Consider the following 19,105-nt stretch of genomic DNA (forward strand, 5'->3'; position numbering starts at 1 on the left):
TGGGGCGGCCGAAGAGTTTGTTGTGACGCTCTGAATGGTGGGAAGAGGTCACGTGACACGGTTTCTTGCTGCGTTAGCTCGTTTGATTCATTTAACGGCCTGACATTTATCTATTAAATGCATCTTTGCTTCTCAAACTAGAACAGTTAGATTTTTATTTTTATATTAATACAAAAAAATTATATATATATATATATATATATATATATCTCAATATGAAGTATATGAAGTACCCACATACTCAACATGTGTAAGCATTACGGAGTGTGGCTCCCCCTAGTGGCCACTGTCCCACACTGCACCCAGTCCTCTGCTGGTTAGTGTGAGGTTACTATTGTTTTATGTTGTATAATTGGATCCCCATTAATTGTAACCAAGACAACAGCTTCTTCTTCCTGGTGTCCACATTAAAAACATTGATGCGTTCACCTTCATACAGACATAATTGTTTAATATAATGAATCCAATCTTGATAATACCCACCTATTGATTTTTGTCACTTGGCTTCTTAGTGAACAATATGACTTCCAATCAGTTGTATTGCCAGATTTAATTGATTCCATTTTCATGTTATCCCTCTGGGTCATCAAGGGCTTTCATTTCCTCATCACATCTAAAAACATATTTATTTTACACACTTTATCCCACAGCACCTTATTTATGTCCTTAATAAAAATCATTCTCACAAATGAGATCCGACTGGAAAAGACAAGCAAGAGCAATATAATGCTTAAAATTTGATTTATTTTTTCACTGTAAAAAAACATTTTGTCAGTTAAAAGATTGGTTTGTAGCGTTACTCAAATACTATCCGGTACTTCACTAGTTTTCTTCCTATCGTGTTGTATATTACCTCAATAAATAACATCAGGTGCATTCCTATACAGCTGGTGTACGACAAAAACAAACAATATAATACTTCAAACTTAATAAATAAGCAATGTCAATGCTTTTGAATTGTACAGATTTGGTTGTCGTTACAGTTAAAAAAACAAACTTTGGTCTTTAACCATGCATTGTGGGAAATATGGCAAGGTCATAATGTGTTATAATCCGCTTATAGCAATTTAAAGCTACCATTATAAGCACTCATGAATATTCATAATCCTTTAGAACAATAATCACTAACGACTTATGAGGTCAAATATCATAATGCTTCATATTTGCTGGTCAATCACTTACATTTGGTTATTGCAAAGATCGTAGTGTATTATATAAGTTATAGTACATTATCATGTTTTTATAACATATCATAATCACTGTCGCTGTCAAGTAGAAGTGGAATTTGTCTTTTCGTAAAGTAAAAACATGCAAATAATTTATAACCACATTTACATGCATTATGACAGGAGTATGATAATTATACTACTTATAATACGTAAACAACATTTCTGAATATTTCTGAGTGCTCATAATAACATTCCTACAATGTTTTTGGCAGATTGTAACACATTATTATTGTTATATATTATTTTCTTCATATGAAATATTCATAGTTCTTCTTGTCGCATGTAAATCAACCAAATATGAATGTTGTAAAACCAACTCCTACATAAATAAAAAACAAACTGGTCTTTAACAGAAGCTACAGTAGATGACTTTTACAGCGTGATGTCCAACATAGAAACGCATCTTATCATCTTCTAAACACTGATAATAATACAAATAATGATAATAATAATAATAATAATAATAATAATAATAATAATAATAATAATAATAATAATAATAATGATAATAATAATAGTAATGATTAAGCCTTAATGTCACAGTGGCCAGGATTGAACCGACAGTACGCATCTAAACACAAAGTAAACAAAACTACGTAAACTCATCACAACTATGAAGCATATATGCATATCTCGTCTAACGAGCTAACAATAAGGCAGCAAATGTATCTATAGTGCACATCATCATTTTGCTATTGCATAACTCAGCTAATTCTATTTATAGTATAAAAAAGTCTTGAATAATAAGGTTTGGTCGTTCACTGATAAAAAGGATGAACAAATACAGTCACTGTGAATCATTCGGCTACATTGTTATACTGGGATGGATGAGCTGATAATACACTCTTCACATGTACAGCATGTATCAGATACACCTTCACTTGTACAGCATGTATCAGATACACCTTCACTTCTACAGCATGTATCAGACAGGCAGAAACTCTTCTTCATCATGAAGATCTCTTAAATCCATCCTCATTGTCCATTTGGCTTTTCCTTCATACTATCGGGGGAAGATGCCACATTTGCACCCAGTAACAGATGTCAACGTCATACAACAGCTCGTATGATATCTTACAAAAAGTCTTCTTTGTATTTTTTTCTATGAAAACTACTTGATTAGGTTTAGGAAAAGATGTTTGTTTGGGAAATATTTATGTAGAGAAGTTTCTCGCCAATTAAGCCACTATTTGGGTTAAAACAACTACAGAGGTAGCGTTATTAAGTACTGAAGTTACACCAAATAATTCAAAGTTTTGGTTAAAATGATTAAAGAAGTGGTGTTACTTGAGGAAGTTAAGTAACAAATAAGTTAAGTAAGTCAAGGTTTGGATTTAAAACAACCTTTTTTTATACCACATCACCTGTCCTGGCTCACAATATCGTGGCTTTCATATGAAGTGATTAAGTTGGTTGTATACCAATGATTTTGCATTACTTTTTTGTAGTTTTAACTACAAACTATGTATGAGAACAACCTGCAGATTGATCTGAGATCCGTATTAGGATACCTGTATATGCAGATTAACTGTTCTTACAGTAACTGTTATTACAGTAAATGTTATTACAGTGGCTGTAATATTACCTGTTCTCATATTATCTGCATAACTTGGTTTCTCTGAGTAACATTGTTACAAAGGTGTATGTAAACGCATCCAGTATGATCATAAGCTCCACAAAAAGCTTAGTAAACTTTGAAATTAGAAATATTTTATCACAGATATTTTAATACTTGCATGCTACGAGTTATTATTCCTAACGAGACTCCACCGTCAGAAGGCTAAAGCTAAGTATGACCTGTATAAGTTAAACATATCAAATGGGTACCCTCCATCACTGCGGTGCTTTTAATTTGAAATTCCCTGGTATTCTGGTAATTAACCTCCACATGACTGCCGAGACACGTTTGTATAAAATACACTAAAATAAATACTCGTAGAAATGAATCCCTTCCTTCGAAAGGCGTCGGACGGAGCAAGTTTGAGAGGTTAGCTATGTTCAAAAATTTTGCACCAATCTTTAGATCTGTAATTAGGATCTCGAGGCTCTGCTCTGAAATAAAAAACCTCCATTAAATAGAGACAATCCTCTTGTTCCATAAAATATAGACAGGTAGAGGATTATAGCTGCAACAATTGTAAATTAATATTAGTGTGATTAGTGTTATGAATTCGGGCCCAGATCTTATTCTTTCTTTTTTGTTGCCTGGTTTCGGGGATGATGTCCGTGATCTCTCTCTGCTTTGCGTGGTGGAGGTGGATCAGGGTTTCTTGGCGGAGGACTTGGCCGGTGATTTGCCGGATGCTTTGGAGGGGCTGCTCTGACATTGGGTGACCTTCAGGTGGACGAAGAGCGAGGAGGGCGAGAGGCTGGAGCCGTCCACCTTGAGCAGCCGGACGTGACGGTAACCTGCAGCGGTAATGCAGACGGTCAGGAGAGGAACTGTATTCCTACAGTGTGAGTGCGTCTGTCTGTCTGTCCACATTATTACACACTGCTCGTCCCATCAGCCTCATATTTTTTGCGTTTATGTATGACCGTAACTCTCATGGTTGCAGTGATTCACACAAAAACGCTTTTTCGGTTAGCTGATTTAGCATCTGACAAGGCTAACCGAGCTGACAGCTTACCAGGCTAATATAGCTAACAGAGCTAACAGCTAATAAGGCTAATACAGCTAATAAGGCTAATACAGTTAAGAAGGCTAATACAATAAACAGTGCTAACAGCTTATAAGGTCAATGAAGCTAACAGCTAACAAGGTTATTACAACTAACAGAGCTAACAGCTAATAAGGTTATTACAACTAACAGAGCTAACAGCTAATAAGGTTATTGCAACTAACAGAGCTAACAGCTAATAAGTCCAATACAGCTAACAGCTAAGAAGGCTAATACAATTAACAGAGCGAACAGCTTACAAGCTCAATGAAGCTAACAGCTAACAAGGTTATTACAACTAACTGAGCTAACAGCTAAAAAGGCTAACATAACAGCTCTGTGTTTTTCGAGTTTTCTAGTTTGTACATATTGATGACCTCAAACAAGTTTTCGGTGCAGTCTACCGCTCGCCACGCACCTGTGCGGAGACTCGTGAAAGGCAGGGTGAACTGTCCGAGGAAGTCGTTGCTTGAGGTATAGTCGTGGTCCTCGACCATGAAGCGGACCAGTGCCAGGTCGGGAACATGGACGGTAAAGTTGAAGGTACAGTCCCATTGCGGGTTAAAGCCTGAGACGAGAGAGAACACATGCTAACAGATGAGTTCGTACGAATTTAAATGATGTGGTTCCAAAGGTTTTTTTTGTCTGAGACCTTCATTGGGCCTTTTGTCAATAGGTATTTACCGTTGTTGTCCACGTGATTGGTTTTCTTCTTGTTGTTGTCTATGGGAACACCATGGATCTCCACCCACACCTGAGGGTCCACGATGGAGCTGGGTTTGTCCCACTCTGGTTTAGGTAGCTGCTGAGCTGAAATCACCTGGAATAACCAAAAAGCCAGAGCTTCATTTGATTGGAACATAATGGAGTGAGAAGAGCTTTGAGGTATAGTTAAAAAAAAGATAGTTTTTTTATCATTCAAATCTGACATTCAATGCAGAATAATGTTGCTACTTGCTTCTCATTATATCTTACCCTAACACTGAGCAGGACGGGTCTGTGGCCAGGACCTCCACCGACGTTCTCCGGGTTGAAGGTGGTGTTGGGCTGGTTCATGAAGGGAGGCTTCAACGTGTACCCACACTGGCTGTTCTGCAGGAACCTGCCTTGGTTCAGGTCCATCTGCTCACCAGGAGTCTGGAAATTCAAAGCAACTGGAAAAAAACACCAAGAACTGAGTAACAACTCTTGTTTTTACTCGGTCTGCTTCCCGGCAGAAGATGAGCTCTCACCGATTTGACAGCCTCCGTTCCACATCTCCTGAGGGTTGTAATTGGAGGACTGGAGGCGCTGGCCTGAGGGGTAAATCCTGCTGAGCTGGTGGCTGTTGTGACGAACAAAATGCATCCCTGGAGAGCAGAAAGGTCCAATTAAGTGAGCTGAAGAAAGGCTCATACAACCAAATTGTCATATTATGCATGGAAATATTTCAAATCTAGGGAAAGTTAACCCTTTTTCCTCCAACATATATGCAGGGAGGGGGAACTCTTTAAAACCGCTTCCCATTTTCAGGTTCTTATAATTATGGGCTGAAAAAGGAGAATATTAACAGAGCCTCTACATGCATCATACCTGAGTCCTTGACGTGCCGGAGTGCATCGCTCTCAGAGAAGGAGGACATGTCCGTCGCTGGGTTTTTGGCTGCTTGTTCGAAGCCTTTGAAGGGAACACTGCGGGTGTAGACCACCAGGTCCGACAGCTCTGGACTCAGCTTGGACACACCTGGCTGAGATGGCAACACAAAGCCCCTCACATCACACATTACAGCGTATTTAAAGGATGCTTGAATTAAAAAAGGTGAGCTGGTGGAGTCGTGCCCACCTTCTTCTCCTCTTTCTTCCCGCTGGGTTTGCCTTCAGAGCGGCTGGCCTCCTCGTCTGAGGAGCTCAGGTCTGAGGAGCTGGACGAGTGCTCCTCCGCCACCTGCTCCTTCTTCCCTTTCACCAGGATTTTACCTTTAAGGTCCTGCACACACACATCCAGCACAAAACACACATCATTAAAAAGCATTTCACTACTAATACCACCAGCCTTCCTGGGATTAATCAAGCATGTTTATATTCAGATATATTATACAATATATTTATTTATTACGATTTTTGCAGGATAATTTACATAATATCGCCCATAAAGTTGGTAATAATTTGCAAATATCTTGTTTTTATAGCACCAAACCAAGGTAACGCATTAATTAATTTCACCTGGTTAATTGGGACACATAATATAAATCATTGATACCTGATCAAAAGTGATTACTGATGCATTTAAACAGGAATAAACAGATGATTGTGTCTGAAAACAAAATATTCCAACTTTATGGGCAACACTACTTAAATTCAATCCTCAATTTCATTGTACTTATGTGCCGGGGGAGAGGTCATAATGAGTGACGTTTTAAGATGACCTTTTTAACCTTTTATTTCTGGTTTTAATAAGAAACCTTTTAAATGTGTTAAGACTCACAGTCCCCCTGAGTTTGTTTTCTTTTTTCACTTTTTTGCATTTCTGTCCTTTTTTTTTTGCGTTTCACCAACCAGACAGACGACAGTGTAAAAACCCTCAAAGCAGATGATATAAATTCATTCCAGTGTTAATTACAGACACACACGAGGAGCCTCCAGGGATTGTGATTACTGAGGCCACGGACCTTGACTGCATGCACTAAACTCGTACAAACACGCCATTATGATTATGTGTAAATGTAGAACCAGAAGAGCAGATGGCCCCGAGGTTTCCCATCCAACACAAACAGTTTGTTCTCTGCTTCACATCCCGACGGTCGCTACCGGGACCAGAAACCATCAGAGCGAGGTCCTCGTGTAGGAATCTGACGGACAGTCGTTGGCTATTTTTAACCACATTCACATTCCACTGGCAAACACTCACTACATATCTGTCTGTGCAATCTGCCCCCATCAACCAGACTCCATCCAGAAAACAAGCATTTTAAAAGTAGTTTGCTTGTCGTCTTGGAGACAGACCTAACAAAGCATGACTTCACACTTTTTACTGATCACCATCATTATGAAGTTATTTCAGCATCCTTTTATCTGTTCATCGTAACTTAATCACAGCTAAATAGTTCATTTTGGGTTCCTCCAGCTGTAGTAAACCAGCTGATGTGTGTCTGACAGTGAATCCAGCTTGCTAAAATTCACCAAGCAGTTGTTATTAGAATTGAACTCTCATTATGGTGTTATGGTACGGGGTGTTTCTTGCCTCTGGAGAAGGCAGGCTGTGAGAACCCAAACCATCGAGGGTCTTGGTGAGCAGCTTGTCTCCCAGGATGGATCGCAGGTGCCGGGCCATCACCACCTGCTGCTCCAGGGAGCAGTGGTTCTCCAGGGACAGGATCAGAGGGTAAGGAGACGCCTGGGATGGGGGGTGAAGGTGAAAGTTTATCTATCTAGGTTTGTCCTTTTACTCCACATCTGCATCATATATCTCTGCACGAATGCGACGAAGGCAACAAGGATTCTGATTCTAGTAACTCACTTTAAAAGCATAGTCATTGATGGTCTCAATGACTTCGACAAAGGGCACTTTGGAGGTGAGTGTGTGTCCATGGTAGATGACTGGCTCTCCTTTGTCTCCATCCCAACAGTCCAGCTCCACACAGCGGCAGCCATGACTCAGGGCCCTAAGAGAAAAAACACACGGTGGTATATCGGGCCATCCATACCATCCAAATCTCTTAAATTACATCCACGATTCCTTCACTTGTGTCTTAGTCCTACCGGATGTATGGCTCTGTGCTGCTGTCTCCGGTCAGCTGGTCCTTGGTGAGGTAGGTGTTGTGGGAGGAGGAGATGAAGTAGTGTGCCAGCGGGTGTTTCATGTCCTGGTAAACCCTGGAATGTTCCGGGTCAAACACACAGTTCTCCTTGGACAGCATGTACATGGTGAAACCGTTGGGGGTCATGAACTGGTTCTTCTGGGCTGCACTGGGCAAAAGGCACAAACACAATCCATAAAGAAGGGAAACACTATTATAATGGGCAATCATCATAGTGCAGCTTGTATATGTTGGACTTTAACTATAAGAGATATAAACCATATGTTGTCTTATTTTGAAGGCCGGTTATATTGATGCAGGTGTTTGGAACTTAGTGAGGGTTAGTTAGTTAGAGTTTGTAAAACTGTATGAAAATGTTATGATAATAAACAAAAGAGTCATTTTTCTCATAGACTTCTATTTGCAACCAGACGAGTCGCCCCCTGATGGCCAGCAGAGATAATGCACTTTAAGGCACTTCAGTTTTGGCTTCACTTTTTACTTTTACTATTTTTTTTGCAGTTTGAGTTGTTTAAAGATGTAGCAGACGTGGAACTAAATTAATATTCATCTGGACTAGTCCAATATTCACTCTTTTTGTAGATTTATTTTGGTCTCTACTAACTCCTGAGAAAATCAGCTGCTGAGCGTTCTCCTGTTTGGCGGGTTTACCAGAACACGCACCAGATAAATGTACTTAGCAAGTATATTGTCACATAGCTCCGTACCCCACGCATTCAGTTCATAGGTGAGGATGAGGCTTTGGGCGTGGAGGAGGGAGGCATCCTCGCCCTGGTCCTTTAAGAAATCCCTCAGGTCCACGGTGGAAAGAACGCAGTCGTTTGCAGAGTAGCGGAGGAACACAGAATCCAGCTCTGGTCTCCGTAGCAACTCCCTGCAGAAGACTTCTATCTCCCCGTGGTCCAGACGGCCGTCAGCTGACTGGTCACATTTCTATCGGAGAAGAAGAAGAAGAGTGTGATGAATCCATAAACCACTCTTGATTACTGATTGAAATCACAGGTTTGGGGCTGATTTGCGTGTTGAGCTACCTGGAAGAGGCTCCGGGCATACTGGTCACTCAGATCAATATTGATCATCTGCAACAGTGTCTGGACCTCGTCATAGCTCATCTTGTCGTCGTGGTTCTGGTCGGCCCGACTCAGGTAGGCATGGATCCAGGTGACACGAACACAGTCAAGAAGCAGTAGCAGCAGAACGGGTACAGTGTTTGGTGTTTTGATGTAATAAGGTCTAATAAGGTCTATAATAAAGGTCTATGTAGAGGACTATATAAAGGACTATATAAAGTACGATATAGAGGACTTTGTAGAGGACTATGTAGAGGACAATATAAAGGTCTATGTAGAGGACTATGTGGGACGCATTGCTGTTGTCCACCAGTGGTTTCCATGGTTGACTATTCTGTGAAACCCCTAACATGCATATGATAATAATTATATAATTATTCTTTGAACTATACACAGTATAGATACTTTTACAAATGAACAACAATAAGGATATTGGTCAAGTTTCTCCTTCTGGGTCATGTTTTCCACCCTCTCCTGCAGGGTCCGGATCCCGCGGACCCAATGCCGAGCCTCCTCCTGGCTCTGGCAGAGGAGATCCAGGCTCTTCCGGGGCCCTTTGAAGACCACCGTCAAGCACCGCTGCTCGGGGACGGAATTGACCATCTGTCGCAACGTCTCCGACTGGCATCCCTCCCGGACGCACTCCACCTCCAGGACGGAGACTGAGGAGGAGACGTTTTACCACATTCATTATCCATCATTGTGTTGGTTCATTGATTTAGATGTTGTTCAGTGTTTGATCCTCTATTATCACAATGTAAATACCTGTTTGGACCAAAGACTGCATAAAGGACGTGGACGTCGTCATGGTGACGTCACCCGTTGGTTTGTGGACTACGGTTTTGAAGCCATGAGTTTGGTATTTTGGTCGTCGCAATCTTGGATGTTTGTAACCAGTAAAGTAAGTGACCATATTTGGACTGTGGAGGAGCGACGGGTGGATCTTATGAACGCAAGCAGCAGAGCGGCAACTTTACTGGATCTGGATCGATGTGGATTCTGGTGTGAAGCTGCTAACGAAGTTAACTTCATAATTAAAAGTCCATCCCCTGCTTTGAGATTGCAAGTTGAATGGCCCAAAAGGTCGATATCTAGCCTCCAAAACCGTAGTCCACAAACCAAAGGGTGACGTCGGTCTCTGTATTTATACCCGTGTTTAAATGATTATCGCTCTCCGACAAATGGTTTCCCCCCCGACCGTTACATCACTGGTGGAGGAATAATTAGAGAAAATGGGACCTTTAGTCTAGACATTTTCCACTAAATTGCATCTCCATGCTGGAATAAATGCGTTACACAATCAAGCTGTGGCCCTTTGATCTTTCTATTTCTAACATTTACTGACATACTCCAACAAAATATAAGCATTATTATTATTATATATCCTTTTTGTGAACATGAAACTCACTTTCTCTTTCTTGCTGTTATTCAACACTCAAGCTTCTGTGTAGTGTTTATTTAAGGTGGTATGGTGAGTCACCTAAACACACTATTACACACACACACACACACGCACACACACACACACACACACACACACACACACACACACACACACACACACACACACACACACACACACACACACACACACACACACACACACAACCCTAACCAGGAAAGAGAATAATATTCAGCCTCTACTCATTGATTTACCTTTGTTTGATTAATCCTGCCTATTAATACTTGACCATGTTCTGGGCATCTATGTACTGCTAAAGCTTGTCAAGCTGCTTTCTACCATATAATGTAATTTTTGTGTTAGATTGTGTATCTGTGTTTAGGATGTGCCAACAGGAAACCATGGTGACGGGGTACGAGGCTTGGGCGAGGACAGACTCCGAGTAAATCCCAGTTCATACTGTATTTCTGCAGGATGCTGACTGTGTGTGTCGAAACAGTGCCGATTCTAATTCCTACTAAATTTAGACGTTTTAGCGGAGGGGTGAGCTGTCTGTCCCACACTCTTACACAAATCAAGCTGTTTGTGTGTTATTTTCAGTCTGTTTGTTCACCCAGGACACCCCGACGCTCGTTTCCATGGGATTCCATCCATTTTCAACAATCACATCGCACTGTCTCATGGATTATTGAAATAACCTAAACAAACATCGCTTTTGACGTAATGTGGCGCTGCTGTTTGCCGATCTCTATTTGCTTGTGGTTTCACTAAAAAACAAACTAGTCTGACAGACTCATTCATAGACAGCGGAGAGAGGAGAAAATATATCAAATGCTGTTCCTAAAAAGGGTGCTAACGTCCTGTTCTGAAAAGTGAAGCCAATAGTGAAGTGCCTTAAAATGTGCATTCTCTCTGCTCGCCACCAGAGGGCAACTCCTTTGATTGCATGGAAGTCTATGAGAAAATGGTCCTACTTCTCTCTTGATTTATTACCTCAGTAAACATTGTAAACATGAGTTTATGGTCTCAATCTCTAGTTTCAAGTCTTCTTCAATCCAGCATGAGGTAGTAAATTCAAATATAAGTAATATACAGTAATGCATGTCTATGAAGTTATCCCTCGTGTTTACAATGTTTACTGAGATAATAACCAACTGAGAAGTAGGGTAATTTTCTCATAGACTTCTATACAATCAGACTTTTTGCATCCAGAGGAGTCGCCTCCTTGTGGCCAGTAGAGACAATTCACGTTTAAGGCACTTCAGCTTTGGCTTCACATTTTACAGTGATTTTTTGCACGTTTAAAGGCACTTGGAGGTCCACACTAAGGCCATTACCTGGAATTAAGGGTATTAGAACTGTATTTAGAACCAGACCACCCAGCGAACACATTCACTCTAAGATAGGGGGAAATAAATTACTGGGTGAGGCCGACGAGCTTCCATGTATGTTCTCGTATCCGCATGCCAAGTAGAGTTACATTTTTTAGGAGGTTTGAGGAGCTGGTACGGATCAGACAACAGTCCACTAAAAATCAAGACATGAACAAACACATCATTACATAAGTTTAGCTCAGTGTGTGTTAACTAAGTTGACTAAGGGGGGGACGCTTTCTCTGTCTGTAAGGATGAAAAGCAAAGGGATGTCTGGCCCACCACACAAACCTGCCCACCAAACACACACACACACACACACACACACACACACACACACACACACACACTACGCCACATCACAAAGCAAATCTAGTCTTCTGGCGATCAAAGACCTCGTCCTGCAGTCGGGGGGGGAGGCTAACCTAGTGGTTGAGTCGTATGGTAACTATATAGCACCAGACCACAGCATGCAGGGCAAGGCTCCCGCCCGCCATATAATGTTCTATAATCTAACGTTTGAACTACAGCAGGATCGGCTGACATTCTGAGGCTGAAAATAGTTATAGGTCTGTAATCACGGCGCCGAGTGTGACCCTCAGATAATGGAATGGAAGGGAGAGCAGCAGGTTGACGTCTGTGCAGAACGGTAGGTAGTATTTAAAGTGAACAGAAATAGATAGTGTATGTCCATGTTTCAACACACGCCCAGTCAGAGCAAAGGAAAGGCCTGCTTGTTAGCAGCTATCACTCGGAGATAACAGTAGAATCCACTCACAGAGACTCTTGAAGCTTCAGCTCTGGAAACATTAACAGACATAGTTCATGCTTTAACCATTTAATAACACACTTCTAGCAGATGTGTAAACATGCCTTGCTACATTGACTCACAGATGATGAGTTCATCGACAAATCACAGCCTGAGCGGTATAAATAGGTCACAGGTCAACATTTGGTTTGGATAACAATGTAGGAGAGGAAAAAGTGAGAACTAGAGGAGGAGGAGGAGGTGAAGAAGTGAGAGGAGAACATGTAAACCTTTCCCGTTATTTGTATAGAAGAAAATATTGGTGAATCTTCAATAAAACTGCTTAAGTGGGGTTTAAGAACAAAATTCTCCTTAAGAACGGTTGTTCTTCCTTTTCGGGACCTTCTGCCTACATTCCCCAAATGCAACACCAACTCCCTACAGTTCTGTCTGAGATTCGGGATGAGGAGTGACCAACAACACCTGAAACATTATTTCTTTTAACGCCCCACCCTCCGTCCACCTGCTCCATCTAAAGGTTGTCCCGCCTGGTACCCTGCTCGGGACCCTCACTTTGTGGTTGCATGTGCACCAATAAATGAATTGTGATTCACGTAAAAGAAGTGGTACACTCACAGGATTGCTGCTCCTTGGCCCAGCTGGAGGTTTTGTGGGACTGACACCAGACCGTGACGCCGTCTCCCAGCAGCTTCAGAGTCCGGCGCTTCTGCCAGCGAGGCGAGCGGACCTTCACACGGGACGAAGTAATGAATTACATCTCACTGACTGATCGCCAAACAACTGGTTAATGATCAGTAAATATCTTTACCTTCACCATACTGGAGCCCTGCAACATCCGCTTCACATCTTCGTCCTCCTCCACTCCTGGAAAGCAAAAATCATTGATCACTGAGTCGCACTGAGACATGACGGGTGGTGGAGAGAAAAAGGGAGGATGAAAAGAGAAAATAGAAGAGTATAGGGCATAGTCAGAATTAGACAGTATTTATATCTACACCGCAACGGCTCAAAATGGGCGCTCTGTAATTCTGACATGTTGGTGCTGAACCAGCAGTTAGGTGGAGACGAGACGGTATGGACGGAGGACGTGAGGACAAGAGGACTTGATGAGGTTTTATGGGGACGAGGTGGGACCGAGCAGAGGGAATCAGCTAAGTGCTTTTGGTCTGTTATGAAAGCAATATCCCGTGATACCTTTTATAACGATGAAGAAGAGATTTTGATATGTTCATTTGAAAGCATGTGAAGCTATTTCTGTATGGATCGCCTGTTAAAGAGGTCCTTCTCTGGTGTATTTCAGGCTCCCACTAGAACATGTTACATGCTTTTTCATTTATTTTCCCATCCAGCAGCTCTTCTCTCACTGAAACGCTCTGTTTGACCTCCTGCCCCTCCCTCCCAAAAAGCCCAGCCCGAATGTCAAAGCAGCGTGCCTCGGAGGACATTTCTGCTTTCACAGCACAAAACAGCATCTTCTCAACATAATTCCATCCAAGTTAAAGTAATCTTAGTAGCTGTTTGCATTGGTAGCATTGGTAGCATTGGTAGCATCAGTAGCGACGCCGTGGTAGCGACCTGTCAATCACAAGGTAGCCCCGCCTCGGCATAACCTTGCTTTCCGGTCTATTTGACTCTAAATGGACCATAATTTAAATAATAATAAAACAAATGAGTAAGTAATGTAATTTTCCTCATAGACTTCTTTACAATAAGTCGCCCCCTGATGGTCAGTGGAGAGAATGCAACTTTAAGGTGCTTTTCAGAACCGGAGGGTTGCCTCCTGGTTCTACTAATACTAACGCCACTAACAACTTTCAGTACATTGTTGAACTCAGTGACCCAGACTGGACTTTTTGGGGAGGGAGGGGCTGCAGCACAGCCTGATGGGAAAATGAGTTAAAGCATGTAACCTGAAATACAGGTACAAGTCATGAAAAGGAAAATATTAGGTCGTCGTGAACATCCAGTAGCTGTAGTGACCAGCAGCATGCGTGGAATGTGACTTATCTCAAGTTTCCTATGAGGGGAGGATCACAACAACTTTGTTATCATATATTACACATATTATCTAAGTAAAAAGTGACTATTTCCACTCCAACAAGGAGTCCATAAACCTGCTGTAACGTTGCCTTTGAGCTCTCCTTCACACACGTACGCTGCTGAGTCCTACGCTGAGTCAGCAGAAATCAGGAAAACAGAAGCCTCACTGTGGTTTAGGGAAGGGCTTGGTCACTACACTCACAGAGGCGTCTTGATACTGGGAAAACAAGCGCACACACACACACACACACACACACACACACACACACACACACACACACACACACACACACACACACACACACACACACACACACACACACACAGCAGATAGTGTACGTGAGGATTACAAGAGAAAGTCAGTATGTGTGAGAGAAGCAGGTTGACCTACATAAAGTGATTGACCTCAGGTACCCACCAGTCCAGGACCCTGATCCTCAGGCTGCTGCAGAGAACCAGAGGTGGACCGGTCTCACTGCAGGTCTACAGTGTTGTGGTTGAGGTAAAAGGCGGTGCACAAAACACACACAAGCCATTGTTCTGCACTCGGACACAAAGGAATCAGGAGGCTGATATTATTGGATGTTTGATGTAGTCTTGTGTATCCAACTGGGCCAGACCGCCAGCCGGCAGTGGAAAACTACTGAGAACATCTTGTGAGGAACCTTTGAATTTGGTAGGAAACAGTCTCCATGTATTACTGAATCCTGGATATGACTAATATCTGGTTTCACTAAGGTTTTTTGAGACTTGCAGTTCTACCTGAAAGGGAGAACAGAGGCCAAGGACCCCCAAGGCCTATAGAGACCCGGTGGAGGGACACCCTATTACATATCATATAATGTTCCCTATTAATCTGGCCAATAATAATGTATACCATGTATACCATGAATAACAGTACTTTGTAATGATGTATGTATACAATGCTAAGACATTAAAATAATAATAATTGTTGACAGATTCATATTTTAATTCTGTTCTATCACAATTTCTCAACATAATATTAAACAAACAGGAAGGTTTATATTTGCTTAATATAGGTTGTATTCATGTTAAAGGTGGATTTTTGGAAGAAAAAAAATTGGGATCAAATCATTTCGGGGACCCACTGCAGTAACGCTGAGGACCCTCTAGGGGTCCCAGACCCCCTGTTGAAGATCTCTGAGGTAGAGAGTAAAACGTACGGCTACTTTAAAAAAAAAAAAAGAAATTGTAAAATCTTCCTGAATAATAGTTTACCTTTAAATATTTAACTCTAATGATGTATCTGTTAATGTCAACGTTTGAAAGTATATCATAAATATCTGATTGATTGAACAGGAAGTTAATTAATTAGACTCTCAGCCTTTGTTGCAGCCTGGTGGTGAGTCACTGTGTGGATGTACTAAGCTGCATGTTATAAACAGGTGGTCTATATTTGTAGACGCTCCACAGCTCGGTGTATTAACGGGCTTTTCTCTGACATTTAGGCTCAGAGCTGCCGGGTCGCTCTGCAGGACGACGGGCCAAACCATGGAGGTGATGATCATATAACAGCTATATTACAGGATCACAGTTAGTCGCCTCCACAGTTACCTTTTAACTAGAAAATTAAAAAACAACCTTGATCTCTGACCTTTGAGTTTGACTAACAACACGACTCACCGCTACAGATGTCTGTTTGTTGACCTCTCCTTTTGTTTTCATTCTCCGAGCACTGACAAGTGACATCTCACCTCCTTTTTCTTAGCTCCAGTTATCGCTGACTGTGCATAAATATGTTATTAGGAGGAAAAAAACATAAAGCTGTATAACGCTGTACATGTGGCATGTGGCTAAAACTGAACCAGGAAACCCTGAATTACCCTAAATACATCCTCTGCTCGTGGAAGGGAAATGTGCTGAACCAGCTGGTAAATGTTTACTTTTTTTACCCTGTGGGACGCCAAAATCAGTCTGGATAAATAAACAACGCTGCACTGTGTGAAGACTGATGATTATAAGTTTGTACTTTTGTTCATCCTGGGAGAGGGAACTCTCCTTCTACCCTTTATGGGGGTTTTAGGGAGTTTTTACTTTACTCTTTACTTTTTAAAGCCCTCTGAGGTAAAACGTTGTGATTTTTGGGGCTGGATGAATGAAACTGAATGGAAAAGGAGCTGCAAACCTCCCTTTAAGGGATATCATGATTTTATAGGTTTCTATTATTGCTCTGAACTAATGGAAAGTCATAAAGGGAATACGCTGACCATCAATAATAATAATAATAATAAAAACATTCAGACAGAGGAAACAAGACGTCGTTTCAGCTCTGGGGAAATTATGATCAGCCTGTTTTTCACTTATCTACTGCAATTAATTCTGTATAATTACATGAAGATGAAATATATCATAACCTTTAAGACGTGGTAGTTGGATTCATTTTTTCCACTTATGATCATATAATAACAATCAATCTCATATATTTGATTGTGGAATAATAAAAAGCTTTTTAGGTCATTTTTTAGGTCAGTTCACATATGACATAAATAACATGACCAAGGGGAATAAGTATGTATTAAAATATTATTTCTAATATCTCTGTCAATCAATTTGCTCCCCTGACTATCATTGTTTTGCTTTTATGTTTTAATTAGTGATTTAAAAGAGATATGAGTGTATAGAGGGGATCCAAGCACCTCCTCTGCCTGTGCAGCTTTTAATAGAATATTTATTGAGTTCAGGTTTTTCCATGGATGCTAATTTAAAGAGATCACACTCATTTTAAAGGAGTCAAACAAACAAAATCACAGTGTAATATTTTAGGTAATTATATAATGGTACTGTTAATGTATTAAAGCATACATATTTGGGTTTTTTATATGATTAATGTAGGGACTGGATTTTATAAGTAGGCTATATTTATTTTATTTTACAGTATGTTGAATGCTTGAGATAAATAAAATAAATGAATAAATCTGCATATTAATCGAACACAAACTGTTTATTTGAAATCACTAAGTTGGTATAAAAACTTCAATTTTGCTACAAAGAAATAAAAGCACGTGTGTTTTATTTTGAAAATCTCCTGAAATAATAATGATCTGTTTGTTTGTTTGTATTAATAACATAATCCATAAGATTTTCAATGAGGGTTGTGCTAACATCAGGTTTATTCTAAGGCATGTTGCATGTTGGTGTATTGAGGGGTCCAGATCCAGGTCTTAGATCCGGGTCCGTTAATCACAGAGGCAGATAACGGAGGTCTACTCCGTCCAGGTCGGTTAATCAGTAGCCTCTGATTGATCATCCGGATCGTAACACAAACACTCACCCAGGTTCCTCAGGGGGGCGATGGCCTTTGACTCGGACGTCCCGGCTCCGTTCTTCCTCGCCGGAGCGGCTTTCTTTCTGTTGCCCAACATGACGCTCTAATCTCGGTCTCGGTCCGCCTCCCCTCCCCGCTGCCTTCCTGTGGGTTTCGCTGTGGTCCGGGTCTTGTTGACAGAGAATCTGTGTGGAGGATCAGCTGGATCCTGCAGGAGGACTAACACGAGAATCTCCGCAGAGTCCGCAGGCTGCTCCTCATGCTTTTATCCCGGAGGAGGAGGAGGAGGAGGAGGACGAGCCTTCGCCCTGCTGATGTCACTGGGAAGCGGACCGGCGTCAAAAACCACAACGCACTTCCTGGGGGTTTTCAACATAAAAGTCGTTGCTGTTCCTAGGACCCGAGGACACACAGGTCTTAGCCCAGGCCCCAGACCTCTGTAAGGGGGTCTAGATCTGTAGGGGGGTGCAGACCTCTATAGAGGGGGGTCCAGATCTGTAGAGGGGTTCAAATCTCTTTAGGGGGGGTCAAGACTTCTGTAGGAGGGTCAAGACTTCTGTAGGAGGGTCCAGATCTCTGTAGGGGGGTCCAGACATCTGTAGGGGGGTGCAGACCTCTGTAGGGGGGTCCAGATTTGTAGGGGGTGTAGATCTCTGTAGAGGGTCCAGATGTGTGGGGGTCCAGACCTCCGTTGAAGTAGCAGGCTCAATTCTTTTTATTTCTTTTCTTAATAATAATTAATTTAAAATGTAATTGTGTTTAAAAAAATAAAGCCTTGGCATGAATCACGTGACACTTATCCTAATATATAGATAAGTGAAGATAGATAATTACTACATTAGAACGGAGTATTTTCCAATCATCTTCACAGCCACAGTTTTATTGGGTCAACAAACACTTGACCCAATGCTTTTGTTTTGAAAGCAGACGCTCAACGCTTCCGGTTCTAGTCCCGTGCGTCTCCGTCGCCTTGACAACAAAGGGATTTTAACAGGATTATAGACGGTTCAGAGACTCATGAGTGAAGCCGCCTTCCTCCTCTCGGTCTGATGATGCTGTCATTTCATCCAAACCTCCGTCTGACTCACAATAATACACCTGATCCCAACACTGTCTGCTGGAAGTGGGCCAATGATTTATGCATAAAAATGTGTGTGTGCGTGTGTATATATATATATATATATACAGACAAAACAAATAATAATAATAATAATAATAATAATAATAATAATAATAATAACACTACTATAATAATAATAAAACTATAATATTTGTTTTATTTATTTATTTATATATTATTTATTCAGGAAGACCTTGATTTCTGAACATCTTATTAACGATGATTTGATTGTTTTTCACTGAATAAAGAGTGTTTTATCTGTGATGCAATACAAATATTTAGATTTCAGTATATTTAAGACCCATTTTAAACATTTTGTTGATTATTGGGAAAATACCGTGAACAGCAATTATTTTGGAA

At 41.2% G+C, this 19,105-nt stretch overlaps 1 protein-coding gene across 1 annotated transcript; it reads right to left on the minus strand.

Moving 5' to 3' along the window:
* Window positions 1–712: 712 nt before the first annotated feature.
* LOC311033210 (1-phosphatidylinositol 4,5-bisphosphate phosphodiesterase delta-3-A-like) lies at window positions 713–17,885 on the minus strand. The gene is made up of 16 exons (XM_084040478.1): window positions 17,632–17,885; window positions 13,108–13,163; window positions 12,915–13,026; window positions 9,189–9,417; window positions 8,717–8,846; window positions 8,393–8,618; window positions 7,627–7,828; window positions 7,385–7,529; window positions 7,109–7,261; window positions 5,711–5,854; window positions 5,462–5,615; window positions 5,122–5,238; window positions 4,865–5,043; window positions 4,574–4,709; window positions 4,308–4,457; window positions 713–3,638 (listed from the first exon to the last, which is right to left on the minus strand). The coding sequence occupies exons 1-16, from the start codon at window positions 17,720–17,722 to the stop codon at window positions 3,490–3,492; spliced, it is 2,373 nt and encodes a 790-aa protein (XP_083896604.1). The 5' UTR covers window positions 17,723–17,885; the 3' UTR covers window positions 713–3,489.
* Between the last annotated feature and the right edge of the window lie 1,220 nt (window positions 17,886–19,105).

Source organism: Eutrigla gurnardus (genome assembly GCF_963514095.1).
Source record: "Eutrigla gurnardus genome assembly, chromosome: 22".
Lineage (NCBI taxonomy): Eukaryota > Metazoa > Chordata > Actinopteri > Perciformes > Triglidae > Eutrigla > Eutrigla gurnardus.

Bases quoted from the DNA above. Each gene is read 5' to 3' on its own strand.
- LOC311033210 (XM_084040478.1), bottom strand. From the start codon at position 17,722: ATGTTGGGCAACAGAAAGAAAGCCGCTCCGGCGAGGAAGAACGGAGCC. The intron at 5,855-7,108 runs GCAAGAAACACC...GTGTGTGTGCAG, and splicing joins ACAGCCTGCCTTCTCCAGAG to GACCTTAAAGGTAAAATCCT. The intron at 3,639-4,307 runs GTGCGTGGCGAG...TTACCGCTGCAG, and splicing joins TTTCACGAGTCTCCGCACAG to GTTACCGTCACGTCCGGCTG.